Source organism: Phodopus roborovskii, unplaced genomic scaffold, assembly GCF_943737965.1.
Source record: "Phodopus roborovskii unplaced genomic scaffold, PHOROB, whole genome shotgun sequence".
In the NCBI taxonomy this organism is placed as follows: domain Eukaryota; kingdom Metazoa; phylum Chordata; class Mammalia; order Rodentia; family Cricetidae; genus Phodopus; species Phodopus roborovskii.
This window is the reverse complement of record NW_026126409.1, coordinates 32,910,746-32,928,010: the sequence shown is the minus strand read 5'-3', so window position 1 is coordinate 32,928,010 and position 17,265 is coordinate 32,910,746. Positions and strand designations below refer to the sequence as shown.

General features: G+C 35.5%; 1 protein-coding gene across 1 annotated transcript in view; it reads left to right on the top strand.

The window, feature by feature from the left end:
- Msr1 (macrophage scavenger receptor 1) overlaps positions 1-11,546 on the top strand; it is a 66,058-nt gene extending 54,512 nt beyond the window's left edge. The window contains exons 9-10 of the mRNA XM_051182289.1: positions 898-1,086; positions 10,553-11,546. Coding sequence (XP_051038246.1) covers positions 898-1,086; positions 10,553-10,686 — 323 coding nt within the window. The 3' untranslated portion in view covers positions 10,687-11,546. The remainder of the gene's footprint in view (positions 1-897; positions 1,087-10,552) is intronic.
- The last annotated feature ends 5,719 nt before the right edge of the window (positions 11,547-17,265 follow it).

Here is a 17,265-nt window from a genome sequence, read left to right as displayed (position 1 = left end):
TATATTAAATAGGCTTATTCATAGGCTAGTATACTTATAAGAAATGATGATGATATTATTTAGCATAAATATTTTTAACTGTTTTTTCCATTGACAGGTTATACATATAATGAATTGTGGTCATGTTTCATATCCCAAATTTCCTCCTTTCACTATCTACTCTTCTAGCCGAATCCTCTCCTACTTTGCTGTCTATTTTTGTGTGTGTATAACTCACTCAGTTTACTTAAGATCGTTTGTCTGGACATACATGGAATATTATTTACTGCATGGGCAACTTAACAAAGGCTGCACCAGAACAAAGTGACACCTGCTCCCAGGGGGTTGAGAAATTTTAAACATTTGTAGGTAAAATTCATGAAGTCATATAGCAAGGAATGTTCTTGATAATTCTAAATATAACTACTTGCTTTTCTCTATATAAGATACACAGTTTGGCGATCTACTTTCTTGTTTATGGTGTACAGAATCTGCTTTTGATCCTCTACACTGTTGAAAGTCATCGGATTACACATTAGTGAATTAGGAAAATAAAGACACACTCTGTGATGCATTTTCCATTTTCCAAATAACGTGAAAAATCTATAAAACTTCAATAAACTTGTGCATCTCAAACACTGAAGTCATTGGAACAATTTTTGAACTGTTCTAATATATTTAAATGTAACTTCAATTCAGCTTTACAGTGAAGCAATGCTTGCAGTTGAACTCTTTTGCCAATAGGTGGCGTAAAAAGTTTATTATTTATCCCGATAGTTTGACTTCCTGAAGAAATGCATCAAAACACATTCTCAAAAAGAAATAAAAGTAGCAGGGTTCAACCCCAACTACCTCAAAAAAAAAAAAAAATTAATGAAAGAATCTTCATATGATCAGTTTTTGCTACCTATTTTACAGCTACTCTTAGGAGAATTCGACTGGTTGATGGTAGTGGACCTCATGAGGGCAGAGTGGAGGTCTTCCACCAAGGCCGGTGGGGCACAGTCTGTGATGACCGCTGGGATATACGTGCTGGACAAGTAGTCTGCAGGAGTCTCGGATACCTAGATGTTCAAGCCGTACACAAGAGAGCTCATTTTGGACAAGGTAGTCTAAAATCTGGTTGTTTCTTTAAAACTTGAAGTAGGCTTTTTAAAAACATTTTCGTTTTGAGATTTTCAAACATGAGAACTGAATGTACATCACTCTATCTCTTCTCCCTTCTTCTAAGTCCCCCAACCCAGTGCCCAAATTCTTAAACATAGGCAGTTTTTAACCATTTGGAAACCAGGTAGGTACAGAAGCATGCAGATCCAAAAAAAAAAAAAAAAAAAAAAAAAAGAATTCTTCAAAAGTTTTGAAGGAAAGTAGATGCCTTTATTAAAAAATGCATATATATATATATATATATATATTAAACATATTTATATATATATATATTCCTGACAACCTAATATTTAAATTCAATTTATGCTCAGTTGGTTAGTTGGCAAAGCAAGTAGTGCCATTGGCCAGGAAGATCAAGAGGGATAAGAATGAATGAGTTGTTGACAAAATGAACTGCATCAACAGTGTCTAAGATTGCACAACTGATTCTGAAGACATCTGACTTACAATCTGCCCTTGATGGGCTTAGAGGAGGTCCCCAGCCTCTTTTTGAGTCCCACAGGAGTGAGGTTTGCTATTCCCCTCATTTAGTCTGGAAAGCAAGGGATACTCATTTGGCTATATATACATTAATGTATCTCACCTATATGGCAGCAACAAGTTCTATGATTGCATTAAAGAACTAAAGAGAGATTTACACTGGAAATGTTTACCCAGGAAATATTTACTGTAAATTGTTTTTTTTTTCTAAATTAGCATCTTGAAATAGGCCTTAAGTGTAATTAAACACCAACAAATGCTTTGATTTAGATGAGAAAGGGATTAGAAAAACATGTACACATTTGCATTTTCATTTAGTTTTCTAGTTATTCCAGTCTCCAAATCTGTTTCTATAGCTTTCATGATTTTATAGCTTTATGCATATGATCAACCAGATAATGCATGTGATCAATCATAAAAAATGAAGAAATAATTTATGTAAAATTATAAAGATAACATATATTTCATCTTACCTATATTTTAATATTGGACTAAAGATAATTATCACATTCTAATACTAGAATAAGATTAGATGCTTAATATTCCCATAGGAGGTATGGCTTGGTGATTGGATACTACAATTCAGTGAAAACTATGAACCAGATGTTATGCTGAACACAGAAATAATACTGACAGTGGGTCACAATTACAACCTTTCCCTAAAAGAATGCCCATGATAGGTAGGTAACAAGAGATGAATTTGAGTAGTGATCCTAGATGCTGTGACTTCAAATGCATGCTTCCATCTTGTGAAGAAACAACATGTACAACAGACTCCTGCTTATCTGTTTCTATTTGATTTGTGCTATAAAATGGGAATTGGAGTAACAAAGGAAATGGAAAATATCTATAATTACCAGAATATAATAGATTGACGTGGTTACAAACTTCCCATGCCTACTCCACATTCAGGGCTTTTATTCCACCTCCAAAGTTGTGAGTTTATGTAGTATGGGATCCCACACCTAAACTCAGAACACTAGAGATGCTGAGGCAGGAGGGTATGAGTCAAGGATGGCCTAGGCAACCTATCAAGACCCTCTCAAACAAGTAAAACAATGAAAATAGCAACAATGACATGTGCAGAGGGTAAGCATAATTTCACTTTTAAATTTACTTTTCAGAATAATATACTTCCAGTCAATAGGATAAGTTTTTTTTGTAAGAGAAGAGTTAAAAGAGTAAATTGGCAATGTGAATTTCCATATGTTGTAAAGAAAAATGAACATCTGTTTGATTTTTAAAAAATAGAATATAAGTCTGTTTATTTTAAATAAATATCTTCAAAGACTTTGTTGCCTATGAAGTCAGTACCTCTAGGTTTAACGGAATACATCATTTCTGCCATAATGTCTCTTTATCTGGTAACTGACCCATTCTACTTCTGGTTTAGAATAACAACATTTAGGTAGCTTGTATTCTCAAGCTCTATCTTTATTGAAGAAAAAAAGCATGGCCAAATCTACATTTAGACTTGTTTCATTAAGACACATGCAGTAATCCATCTCTTATATCTTCAGGTGAACCTTTCATCTATTAAGGACCTAAGTAAAATAATTTTAATTTGGGAGACTTAGTAAACTTTAGCAAAACACAATGTGGTTCTGCACCTTGTTTATCTGAGTATGTAGGCTTGCAATGGGTTTCAAATATACTTTTCATTGACCCTTGCAGCCTAGGGAGAAACAGCATTGGAAAAGGCATGATCCTGATTTTGCTCTAAGTATAAGGGCTAGCCTCCCAAGTCGAACTTTCTGGAGATGCCATCCCTAGGCATACTACTGACATACACCATCCATCTGGGTGATTCAAAATCTAGTCAAGTTGACAAGAAGGTTTAATTATAAGCTGGTTCTTCCAAGTTGTTTGTATTCATTCCAAGGAAATATTCATCTGAGCACATGGCCAGAAAATATTTTCTTTATCAGCAAAGAATGCAGTGATAAGATTTAGCATGAATTGAAATTAGTTATGTAGCCATTTAATGACATATCTCCTAGATATTCTTTTTTTTTTTTTTTTTTTTTTTTTTTTTTTTGGTCATAAGGGTTCTTGTGGAATAGGTCTGATTTAATGAGGCTGTGCATGTACGGTATATGGTAATTCTGAACACTATCTCCAAACTTCTTCCAATAAATCCACACAGTGGACATGCACATTACTTTTTCTTACACATTTGTGAGGACTTTGTGAAGCAAATTTGAAAGACAAGAAGCTTTAGAACTCAGAAGATGGGCACTGAAACCTAAGCTTGGGTACCTTTTTTTTTTTCTTAGCATTTCAATAAAATGAGACCCATATTGTCACAGATCTGTTTAGAATCTCAAGGGTACTGACATGTGAAAAGCACCCACTAGAAGGCCTGCCATGTACTCAAGGTCTGTGCTCACAAGCAGTACCCAATCAACAATTAGAAGTGCATTTGGCACTCTGCTGGAAAGTAGACCCGAATTACATAGAGTGATAACACACAGTGATGTCAGAGAGACTACAGGAGTCAGAGAGGTAAATGTGATTTTCCATCGTGAGAACCTGTGAAAAGAGGTCTGGCAACACTGCTTTGTGTCAGCCCAACTTTTCAGCCAGCTCTCTAGAACTCACTACCAACCTGTTGAGGAGTGATCAGAAAAAAAATTAAATAATGAGGCTAGATAAGTGGGCAAAGATAAACAAAGCCAAGAGGGATGGTTCCGAATGAAAAGTGAAAACATTCTGAAATGTAAGCGTCTTGATCTACGTCATGGAAAATTATATGACACTGACTTGCCCAATAAACTATTTTGGGATTAGACCAGGTGAATAACTATTTTTTTTTAAGATATTTGGAACTTTGCTCTAATACCTTACTACATTTAATTACAGTTTCACCCAGGAGATGGGGAAAAGGCAATTCTGATTGCAGAATAGAGACAAAAAAGAAAACATAGAGATACAAATGAATGATAGGGAGCAAAAACAAACATACATCTGAGTTTTAGTTACTGATTATTTGCTTGGGAAAATATGAAGAATCCAGTTAATTTTATATTGTCTATGGCTGCCCAAATTTAAATAAAAGAGAAAATTTGTAATTCCCCCATTTCAAAGCAAGTGTAGTTTTTTGGACACAGTTTTCTCCAACACACTTACCTTTCTTTTCCTTTCTCCTTTTATTTCAGGTTTCAAAATAGCAAAGCTGGCTTACCAGAGATAATCCTTGTTAGCTTTAAGAACAATTAGTTTTGCAGCTGGGAGCGAAATGACTCATTGGAATAAGCTTAAAGCATGCTCCTTTAGATAGGTTCTTTATTTGCATATGCTGTTTGCATAAAGTGGGATGCTCTTTCTTTTCCTGAGTAGTAGAAACCAGTGAGTTTCAGGCAGTGCAGACAGTCACCTGGTATTTGCCATTGGAGGAGACAGAAGGACCCCTCTTCTCTATCCATGCTCTCCCGTGTCCACTCTGTAGCAAACAAGGATGGACTTGATCAGACAATGGTGCTTTCTCCAGGAATCTGCTAAAGGAAAGTAAAGGCTGAAACAAAATAACTGTTTATCTTTTCCTAAGTTAACCATGGTAAGCTCTAAATTTTGGAACAAAAGAAAATTCTCATTATACTGTTCCTTGCTCATTCTTAGCTGTTACTTACTTTTTGCTTTCATACTAACTGCTACCACTTTGCATATTTAGTGTTCCACTGAAATTTTTGAAAAGTTGCAAAAGGAGAGAGGTAGCAACCCCAAATTACACTCTTCATTTTTGACCTGTCTTGCAGTGAATGGTTGTAGGAATAATTCAAAAAATAAATGCAATGTAACTCAGTTGTTACATCATTCCATCCCATCTACATTAAAGATTTAGAAGTATATTGGCTGGTTATGAGGCACTTTTGGTAAAGCAATTGCCCAGTAACCATGAGAACTTGAGTTCATAATCCTGTATCTCCATAAAAACCTAAGTAGTGCCAGCAAGCACTATGAGAAATGATCCCCAGACCTCATTGGCCATCCAGTTTTGCTTAACCCATGGCTCCAGGTTCTGTAAGAGACTGTCCCAAAACATAAGATGAAGAGTGATCAAGGATAATGTCTAAGTTGGCCTCTGTCCTCCACACACAAACACACATCCACTCACATGTACATACGCCTGCTTCCTATCCACCCACCACAAGCATAAATTTTTATAAAAGTTTTGAAATGTGAATGTTTTGAATTTTGGGTATTATGGAAGAGATCATGGAGTCTAACCTGCCTGTTTTATTAGTTGCAAAGGCAGAAACAAGTGTACATTGCCATCATTTAGCTTACTGTATGATCTCCTTTGAGGATCACAGCTAGGTGCCTCTGAGAAACATATATAATAGTCCCAACTATTTCCCATAGTGTAGGTATGGCTAATATAGATCACAAAACTTGTCCAAATTTTCAGTCACCAGGCAGGAAAGGATTTTTTGGCAAGTTGAAGTCTTAATTGACCACTCATAGTTTACTTTTCCTACTAGACAGAATCCTTTTAAATTTTCTGTTAAGGAGATTTTTCCCCCTAAATAATTTGCTCATTTAGAACCTTAACGTCATAGAGTACCAAAACCTAATGGAATCTCATAATCATGTTATCCCTGCTCTTTGATTCACTATAAACAATAAGTATAGAGAAAATGTTAACTTTCAGAACCACAAAAGATGACTCTGAACCACAAGGCCAACATAGTCATTTCATTTTTTATTCTAGTTTTATTTATTAAATTTATTTAATTTTTAAATCCATTTTAAATTCCAACCAAAGTTCTCCCTGCCATCCCACCTACTGCCCTCTTTGCATCTCCAAGCCTATCCCCCATCTTCTGTTTTGTTACTGAAGGTGTTTCAGTTTCAGTACAAAACATTATTTTCTCTCAAAGAAAAATCTTTAATAATACACTTCAAAGCTACAAGTGTAAAAATGATGAAAAATCACCTATCTACAACTAGTTATAATTTAAAATACATTCAGAGACTTTGAGGAAGTAAGGATCTTTTGGCTAACCAGCCCAGGTACACAGCAGCCGACTGAAAAATCACAACACTTCATTACTTATCAGTTAATATGTGAAATCTGATGATCATTCTCCCTCTAAAAAAGGGATTAATCTGAATATTAAGGATACTTGTTACTCAAAAAATTCTAATATTGTTTCCTTTTCAAGGTTAAGAGGAAATATAACCACAAAGCAATATAAACAAGGATCATAAACTCCAGAAACTATAGCTAACACTCACTTTCATTCTTGTTTGCTTTTTGAAATACAAAAGCATGCTATTTGTTTTCTCTAACAGCTATCAAATTTCAAGGGAAATTAATCATAAATATGTAGATGCATACATAGGTAAGTGTGGTATAGAGATGATACATAGGTAGAGATAGACAGGTAGGTAGGAGGCAGATATATAGATAGACAAACAATAGCTGTGTAGCTAGTTCAACTGAACAATAGCTTGGTCAGAAAGTATATATATACTACATCCCACACACTTTACATCTCTTTCCAATGAGTTCAAAGAATATATTACAGACTAACACCCAGCAGTGACTGCAGCAACAGCACAATTCCTTGAATAATTGTTATTATCTAAAGAAACAGAAACAAATCTACATTTTAGTCTTTTAGGTTTGCATAAAGATAAAATTTTATGAATTTTTAAAGGCAGAAAACAATTTGGAATAAGCTTGAAAATATATATTAAATAAAAATTTCCCTGAGGCTCAATAGTTCTGAATATATTAATACAAACATAAAACTAATATTTATAAATTATTTCAGTACCTCTATTTAGCTTCTTTTTAGTAAGTAAATATTACTGGGTTTCGGTGTCTCTGTGATTTTGCTTGGCTTTGCTGTAGGCGATTTTGAGATAGCTTTGTAGCCTCTGGATCTGTTTAGTCTTTAGAAAGAGAAGTATTGCCTTTATTTTAAAGGTTAGAGAGTAAACAGAATTAGACAGAGAAATACCTAGAATATCATCTTCAAGCACCACAATGTTATCACCGTTTCTGAATCCTTCCTTCCCATCAAAAGACATAATCACTGAAGGGGCCTTTTATCTTATCACCTGTATCTCTCCTTGCTATAAGTTCTAGAATAATTAATCAGAATAATCTACCTAGGATATGAGCCCCCAGGTGGAAGTCATTCCAAGAGAGTATGGATTTGGATTTTTTGCCCTCAAAACATTCATGGTATGGTTAACTCTAAGAAATGCCGAGGAATTCAGTGATTATAGATTGGCTCTAGGCAGGCCACACAAGGTTTCTGGGTGGTTTGGGGCAAATTTCCTACTACTGCATGATTTTCTGTTCTGTCAGTAGAAAATCGGGACAAAAATGAAATTTGATTCTTTAGATTTAGTGAAGGATTCAGTGAGGCACTGAATCAAACAAACCCTGAGTGAGTCCTTGTCGTGTAAGAAATACTGGAAGAATAAGCTCACATTTTTATTGTCATTTAGCCTCAGGGTTCCCGGAGTCATGAACTGCATGGCCACGGTGTCTAAAACCATGTGTGCCCACATATCAGCACACTGCCGATGTTTTGTTTTTTCTGAAATAGCTACAATCAATGGGATTCTTCTCACTCTCATTTCTCTTTCTCTGTATGTCAAAAGCTGCACTGCTACCGCCTAGACAAAAAGAATAGAGCTACAAAATAATTCAGAGGAAACCTACCACAGCAGCCTGTGGTCAGAGGCCATGAACCTTTCGTTTCTCCTGTTCCCAGAGAGATAGCAAGGCCCTGCTTTCTGCAGTCTATTTACATTTGTATGTATTGAGTACAATTGCTAAATTTCCCTCTGCTTTCTCTTCATTCCATGTAAGCATTGGAGTGACCATTCACTGCTATTGTTCGCCTGCAACAATATCACTTTGAGTATCACTTTGGGGCTTTCCAGAGCTTTCTGTAAGATTTTTATGTACTGAAAAGAAACTGTACACAAAAACAAATACAGAAAAGATCATGCCATACCTGATAAGGAATTTGAGATCTAAAAATCATTTCTGGCAGGGTTTCTACATTTGAGGTTATATTTTCTTATATTATTTTTTATTTCTTCATATTTCAGCCACAAAGGTACGGCTCTGTTGTAGACATTCTCCAGATGCCTAAATTCTCCAGCTTACTAGTATTTTTTATGTTGGAGATCTCAAAGCTCCTTTGCTTTTTGTAATAGGAACATCGTGTGCTGGAGGTGTAATTTGGGAGCAGATCACTTGACTCTAGCATGCCCAAGATCCTGGACTCAATCCCCCAACCACCAACTTAAGACAAACAAGCAAGAAAATAAATAAATCAAAACATAAAAGAAATATTTAGATTCTGTCAATTTCATAACTAGTACATGAAAACACAGTATTTAGAATTACTTTGATAATACAAACTGAAATTGTCTTCTGTTTAGATCTTACTAGTAGAGACACTCATTGCATAAATCTTAAATGAATGCACCAATCTATGTTATATATGTAAAAATATTTTTTCTGTTCTATTCTAGGTACAAATAAAAACTTGAATCCTCAAAGACAATTTCAAGAAATAAGTCTTATGAAGTTATTTTTCCTCTTTTGCAAAATTTTCCATTAAACTTCCACTCTGGCATACAACCCTAAAATATAAATCTGATGATGTATGTATTTTGGTGGCTCACCATGTAAAATTCAAAAGTTTTTATAATACAGTCTGACTTTCAATTTAACCTGCCAAATATGTCTTGTTACAGTCATTAACACTTATGTGTTTTAGATGCCCAGAGATGATTCTAAACTATCAAACATCATTTCCATGCTCCCTTTGCCACATGAAATAAGTATCTTTGTTTATAATGGGAAAGCTTTATCCATGCTTTATATCACATGTTATCCACACTATGAATATAACATCACCTGTACCTGATTGTTTCTGTCTGCACACATTGCTATTCAATTATGTTTATAATTTACCATCTACATATTTTTCTTGGAAGCTCATCCGGAGGTTTGGATTTAATATGCCCCACAAAACCTGATGTAAGCATGTTTGTAAGTTCCCTAAAAGTTCTGTTCTCTAATATCTTAAGGGTAAAAAAACAAAAATAATATTCACAGTAATACAATGAAAAAGAATCTTCAGAGAATATCTGAAAAAAAATTCCAAGAATTTTTAAATTTATCTTTTCATAACCTAGATACCTTTCAAAAAACGATTGTTTTCTTATTGGTAAGGTTTGATCTTTAGTGATATTTTAGTATGCTTATTTATTAAACTGAATATTTTTTGTTAGGTAGTCTACTAATGAGTAATTCTTCTTCACTATAATGAACCTGTAAATTATCTCAAAGGAAGTGTTAGCCTCCCTATTTTCTTATTTGCTGGTGCTTACAAGAAACACTATTTTTAGCCCAGGGTTTCCTTATAGGATGGCCTTAGGTGTGCTTTACTAAATCAGTAATGGTAGTTTCATTAAAAATAGATAGGCTATTTGGTAAACTACACAATGCTCAGTGAAATACACTAATAGCTAAAAGCCAAGGAAGAAATGAAATTACTGCCATGCATTCCTTTTCCTGCCAGTAGTTTCATCTCCCCATATGCACCAAAATTCCAACATCCAAGAGCACTTCATCATGTAAGTACATAGATCCACTGTTGTCAATACTGTCTAATTTTTAGATTAATAATGAAAGCCAGTACATCCTTAGAAAAACCATCAATTACCCTTTCATCTGGGCTTTCACAGAACTATGCAGGGACATTTATAAGTATTACTATTTTGGAGTCTAGTAGTTTACAAATGTGCAAAGTGTGAAGTTTTCTGAGGCAGGAAAGCCATTTTTATATTCACAGTACTTGCATGTAAAGAGTAACCAAATAATGGTCCCATTCAATCATAAACACTTAGCCACAGTTACTAACGCAGGTATATCTGATTATTGCAGGTACTGGTCCAATATGGCTGAATGAAGTGATGTGTTTTGGGAGAGAATCATCTATTGAAGACTGTAAAATCAGGCAATGGGGAGTGTTAGCCTGTTCACATGCAGAAGATGCTGGAGTTACATGCATTTCATAATGCATCATATTTTCAGTAACATTTATGAAATTGCTGATGTAAAATTATTTAAGTTGCCCTGTTCCACTAAATTAATTTCAAATGCATTTATAACATTGGTAAAAGAAAATGACTATTTTAAGTGACTACAGAAAGTTTTTAAACACATCAAGCTTAATGTATGCCTATATATGAAGTATTCTAAATTCTTGGAATATTTAATTTTGATTGTCAGCTTGAAAGAATTTGAAAGTGCCTAGCGTGGCAAAAATATGATTATTTCTATGTGGATATTTAACGAAGGTAGAATTGTTGGTAACACTATTCTATGGATAATGGATGCAGACTAAATCAAAAGGAGAAAGAGAGAGGAGCACCATCACTCATATCTTTCTCTCTGCTTCCGGACTATGAATACAATGTGACTAACTACTTCAAGCTTCTGTCACCAAGATGGACTACCTGAAGCCATGAATCAAAATAAGTCCTTCTTCCTCAAGTTTCATTTATAGCAATAAGGAAGAAAGAGGGAATAGAGAAAATTTGTAGCAGAAGTGGGATTATAACAGTCATAAACCTAACTGCAGTTTGTAAAATTGTTGAATTCATTTGCTGGAAGAATGGAGGAAATTTTGGAGCCATAAACTATAGGAGCTCTAGAATGCTATAAGTAGGGATTGATAGACTACTCTGGTAGGAATTTGGAGGAACATAATGGCTAGGAAAAAATGCAAATGCTGAGTCAGTTACCAAATTTTTCAGAAGGAAATAGGATTCTATCAGGAATCATTCATGTTACATTCTAGCAACAACTATGGCTTCATTCTATTTGTATTCTAAGACTTTGGATTAGACTAAATAAAAACCAATGGAATAATGTCTATAGTGGATAAAACTTCATGATATAAGAGTTCCATCCAGGCTGTGACATTGTTGCAAATCTTTGTTCTTATCCAAACATGCAATGAAAAGGAGCAATAAGTGGAGAAGGAAGACATGTAAATTGTGCACTTTTAGCAAGAAAATGAATATGCATTGGTTTAAAGTTGCTGACAAAGAAGTGGAAGAGGAAGCAATTGTGATTGTTAAAAGGATAAGGAAAATTAATGAGAAACTGCACATGTTGCAGTAGAAAAAGTAAGGATGCCTTGATGGCAAAACCATCGAAAGAGTCCATTTTATAGAAAATGCAAATTTATTTGAAAGGACAGAAATTGAACAGAAAATCTGTTCATGGGATTCTCTGCTAGAAAACCATTGCCTAGAGAAATTTTGTTTTGGAAACAGCCTCCAACATATGCAGAGACCTTTATAGGTGTGGTACAAAGGGGCCAGACAGTATTTCAAGAAAGTAGTAGCACTTAGAAGCCCATATACATGGCATAAAATGAAAGAACAAGGGATTCACAGAGGCTTACACAAAGATGCCAGGAAGATACTGAGGCTGAGCAATATGTCGAGTCATATTTTCTATAAATAATTCCCTAGAGGATATTGTGTGAAGCTGTGAAGGTGAAGCCTAAGATAAAGTGCAGCTGCCAGGTAGGCCTGAGAGACATCTACTGAGAAAAACTTAGACAGACTAGAACTTGTCCACAAGGAAGTTTAAGTGTGTAGAGATAGCAGAAATAGAGTTTCTATGTTACCCAGTACTGAAGGAATCCAGATAATTCCTTGGGAAATATGTGAGATGGTGTTACTATACTGGATTTCAGTATATCTTTGACTATTCTTTATTTACTATGCTTCAATTTGTCTCTTTTGGATTGGAAATATTTATTCTGTGAGGTTAGATAGTGGAACTATGTAATTTGTACTTTTTAAAAATAGGATCTCACAGGTAAGAGACTGTGCTACAAGCCACAAGATCACACACTTATTGTACAGCAAATGTATCATGAGGTAATTCAGAAGAATTAAGTGTTTTCCTGATGGACACAAGTAGTATAAAGTTGTACCTGGCATTATAATCTCATGAATGAATTGGCTTTTTCTTGCTGTAGTTTCTTCCTGTAGCTTATTCCTTTCTGTAACAAACTTGGGATACACTTTCCACAGTTTAGCACTATCTGATCATTTACTGGGAACAAATTTCTCACATGCATTTGGAGTTTTACTGATTACACTCCCTAGTTATGTGAAAATACCTGTTCTCCATCAACAGGCTCTAGTGTACTGATTATATTCCTTAGCTGTGCGTGAGACCTATTTCCTACTATCAGGTACTTACTTGTTCCCCCTCTCCATTGTAATTACAGAGATCTGCTGCAATTATCCTCATTGATAGGTGTTTAGTCAGTGTTTAGGGCCTAGGTAAAAGCATCCCAGAATACTGGAAGAGCTATGTTTGTTTCTTGTGCAAATTAAGCTAACCCTCTCTTTAATGTATAGGCCTAAGCAATTGATGCTAAAAAAAAAAAAAAAAAAAAAAAAAAAAAAACTCTCCTAGCAGTTTTAGTTTATTGCTCTGTGTGTAAATCTTATCTGCCTTGCTGACCCTGAGAAACTCAAGCCTCATGTAAAAAGAAATATTGTTGTAAACATATATATCGCCAAGAACTGGGGAGAGATAGAGGGAGAAGAAATGGAGCAATAGAAGAAGAGAAACAGAAACAGAGCAGTAAGAGAAAAGAGAGCAGAAGAATAAAGGGGCATGAAGAGGAGCAATTGTGTGTGAGTCAATTTTTTTTCCCTCAGTTTTTAGCTCCTTCACTTATTTGTAATTAGGTTGTTGTTGTTTTGTTTGTTTGTTTGTTTGTTTTTCGTTTTTTACCCTGGGTGAAAATTTTAGAAGGTGGACTTCTAAAGTTTTTTATGAGATTGCCTGATTTTCAAACTGGGATTCTGAACTTCTAATTTCAACAATTATGAAACTCTTACAACTTTGGAGACCCTTTGAAAACAAACTAAATGTATGAGATTAATGTGAGACTTTAGAGACCTGGGGTCAAATGTTATGATTTAAGCAAAATATTATGTTAACTTTCCAGGAGTGACTGTGTGATAGCTAACATTACTAGTCAGGGAATTGGGATTTAGGATAATTTAGAAGATACACTGTAACGAGTACGGGTTCTTCTGCCCCCCACCTGCTCTTGTTCCGCCACCAAGCCAGCCCCAAATAACGCACAGAGACTCTGTATTTGATACAATGCTGTTGGCCCGGTTACTTGTTTCTTATCAGCTAGCTCTGCCTTTAATTATTAACCCATTTCTGCTGATCTATGTATTTCTCTTACCGGGGAGTCGGCGGCATACTGCTTTCTTCAAACTCTCCATCTTGACTCCTCCTTACTACTTTCTCTTTCCTCCTTGTCTCCTAGTCCCTCCTATCTTCCTTTCCTATTGGCCAACAGTGCTTTATTATTAACCAGTATGAGAAACATATATACATAATGGCATCTCCCATCATCTTCTCTTTTCTGTTTAAATAAAAAGAAGGGTTTTAACCTTAACATAGCAAAATATATTATACAACAGTTATCAAGTAAGACTCACAGTTAACAATATTTAGTCGATTAACATTTAGCAAGATTTGAAGAAAATATTTCATCTTCTATTCTATCTTTGTGTGTCTAAAGTCTAAGTAACAAATCTTTAATCCTAACTAATGAAAACTATAACCATAACTACCTGTCTTCAACTCCTTCAAAGACCACAGAAGGATAAAATATAAGCTCTAGAAATGACAGAGACAACTCACTGCCTGGTCACCCGAAGTTCTTTTGTAATCTTCCATCTTCAGCCCATAGGCCATAGTGTGTCTAGTAGACACTTCAGCAACGCAGGAAACTTTAAACTGTCTTCTTGTATTCACAGTTTGTCAGTCACTTTTCTCTGTGTCCTGCATACTGTCTCACAGACTCTTCCATAAAGCAGGATCTCTGTAGCAATGTCCATCTTGAATCAGCAGTCACTTTTCTGTGGGTCCTGCATGTCCAGTTTATACAGCATAAAGTCAAACAGTCCAGACAAGAGCAGTATCTTGTCCACATGGCTAGTCTTGCCATATTGAAAGCAAACTCCAAAACGAGTTTCTTCAATGTCCATCTTCTTTTCTGATGCAGATGGTATTGCCAAGAGCAATTATGTCTCACTGTCACGAAAACCCTAAACCATTTTAAATGCCATATTCTGTAGGTCTTTGAAAGGTTTGAAGAATTGCTATCTATCTTAAATAAATCTCTGTGTATCTTGAAAACCCTAACTTACTTAACTCTAAGCTTTGACTATCATAGGTAATTATCTATAATCTGTACTACATTATACAATATGTTTCTGAATGAACTATATAAACACAATACCTAAACAAAAGGAGAAATATACACATCACAAAATTGACCTTAAATTGTATCAATAAATGAAAATCCATTCCAAAACAAACTATACATATCTATACCATAATTCCCTTTTTACCTTTAAAAATAATTGGCTGTGATCACTACCCATTTATACCAAGTCCATTTAAATGAAACCAAACATTTATAAACAATATTTGGGAATTTGGGCGTCGTTCTTTCCAAACTACTTCCTGCTGATAGGGGGTGCTGTCATGGGGATCCTAAGAAGTTGCAGAAATCTTGGCTGTAGTCTGTGAGGCTGCTTTGTCCAGCTGTTTTGAATGTAGGATCACCAGCGACTGTTTCAGGGGGCCTGGCTTGATCAAACCACATTAGTCTGGAAGGAATCCACAGCTTTTTATTTTCTGTGGAAACAAAAATAGAAATCCTTTTCCCCAGTAACTTGTCCTTAAACTTGGATGTTGGAGTCAAAGCATTTTTAAAATATATAAATTGAATTAATCCAGCAGCATTTCCTTTATCAGTTGTTGTTATTTTCTCAGCAGTCAAACAATGTAGAGACAACACAATAGCATACAGTAACCATATTCTCTCTGAGCTTTTCATCTTTACGTGGCTTTATTATTACTCTGTTTCTTTTACTTTTTATTTTTTTATTTTTTGACATAGGGTTTCACTGTGTAACTCTTATTTGTCCTGGAATTTACTCTGCATACCAGGTTTACTTTGCAAATCACAGAGATCTGCTTGCCTCTGTCTCTCAAGTGCTGGGATTAAAGGCATGTGCCACTAAACCCAGTTCCTCTTTGTCTTTTTAAACTCATTTTATTTTTTTTCCATGTCTCCTTATTTTAAAACACACTGTAAACCTTTAGATTCTTAATATGAATCTGTCTTTACTGTAAATTTTTATCTTCATCTGGCCACAAGTCTTTATTTGTTAAACAATAACATTGTTAAAATGAAAGTCATAGCTGTGTCAGCCGCGGTTTACCAAAGATGGTGGTGGGTACTTTTACCGCCAGCACGGAAAGCTGTGCTCACCGCCTTGGTCTGTGCTGCCATACAGAAAGCATTCTGCCGGCTTGGAGATGTGGTTACTGCCATTGCCATCTCTCATACACACCAATAAATTGTTAGCAGAGTTATTTAAAAGCTGTGCGGTTTTTTGCCGCTTATGTTGAGTCAGGAATCTTTCCTTAAAGGAGCCGCGCGAATATCTGCTTGTCTCTAGCAAAGCAGAGTTCAACTGAGAAAAATGCTGCTACCAAGAAACCTTGCTTGTCTCTGTTCTTCCGTTTGTAAAACCCTTTTTTAAGCTTTTGCTAAATTTTAAGTGGAAGTTCTTATTAGCCACATGGGCGCCATTTGTAACGAGTACGGGTTTTTCCCTCGCCGCCTGGTCTTGTCCCGCAGCCGCGCCAGCCCCAAATAATACACCGAGACTCTGTATTAGATATTATACTGTTGGCCAGTTACTAGTTTCTTATCGGCTAGCTCTGTCTTAATTATTAACCCATTTCTGCTGATCTATGTATTTCTCTTACTGGGGAGCTGGCGGCGTCCAGCTCTCTCCTGACTCTCCACCTTGACTCCTCCTTCCTACTTCCTACTTCCTCCTTGTCTCCTAGTCCCTCCTATCTTCCTTTCCTATTGGCCAACAGTGCTTTATTATTAACCAGTGTGAGAAACATATACAGAATGACATCTCCCATCAATACACCTCTAGCTATCTCTTTAAAAGCAGTTCCAAAGAGATTTAACTGAGAAGTCAAGGTTTGACTTCTGTCTTATTGTTTGGGGTTCTGGCACTAAATGAAAATGGAAAAGTAGGTGAACAGATTTTCATTTCTTTCTATTTCCATGTATTACTGCCATTTTGCTTTCCCAGCAGTGATGGCTTACACCTCAATCATGTGCCAAAATAAATGTATCATTCAATAAGTTAATTTTATCCAGTGCCTAGCACAACATTGAGAATAGTGAGAAATACACTTTACCTGAAATTTTAAGTGGAATTTTAAAAAATAATGATGTATCCAATTGGATATTTTGAAAATTGAATCTTCTACAAAAGAGAAGAGAAGAAAAAAAAGCAGAAGAAAGAAGTCCTTGCACACAGGGAACACAGGAAGGGTTTCTGGGTTTTGGAACTTGGGTAAAAAAAAAGGCAGAATAGAGAGTGTTACAGAATTGTAATCATGTACTGGGTTAGGTTCTCTACAAGTTGCCTTTTAAAGAAGGCTGATGTTTAAGGCTTCACTGCTAAACTTTGCTTTATGAAGGTAATAGAGTGCTG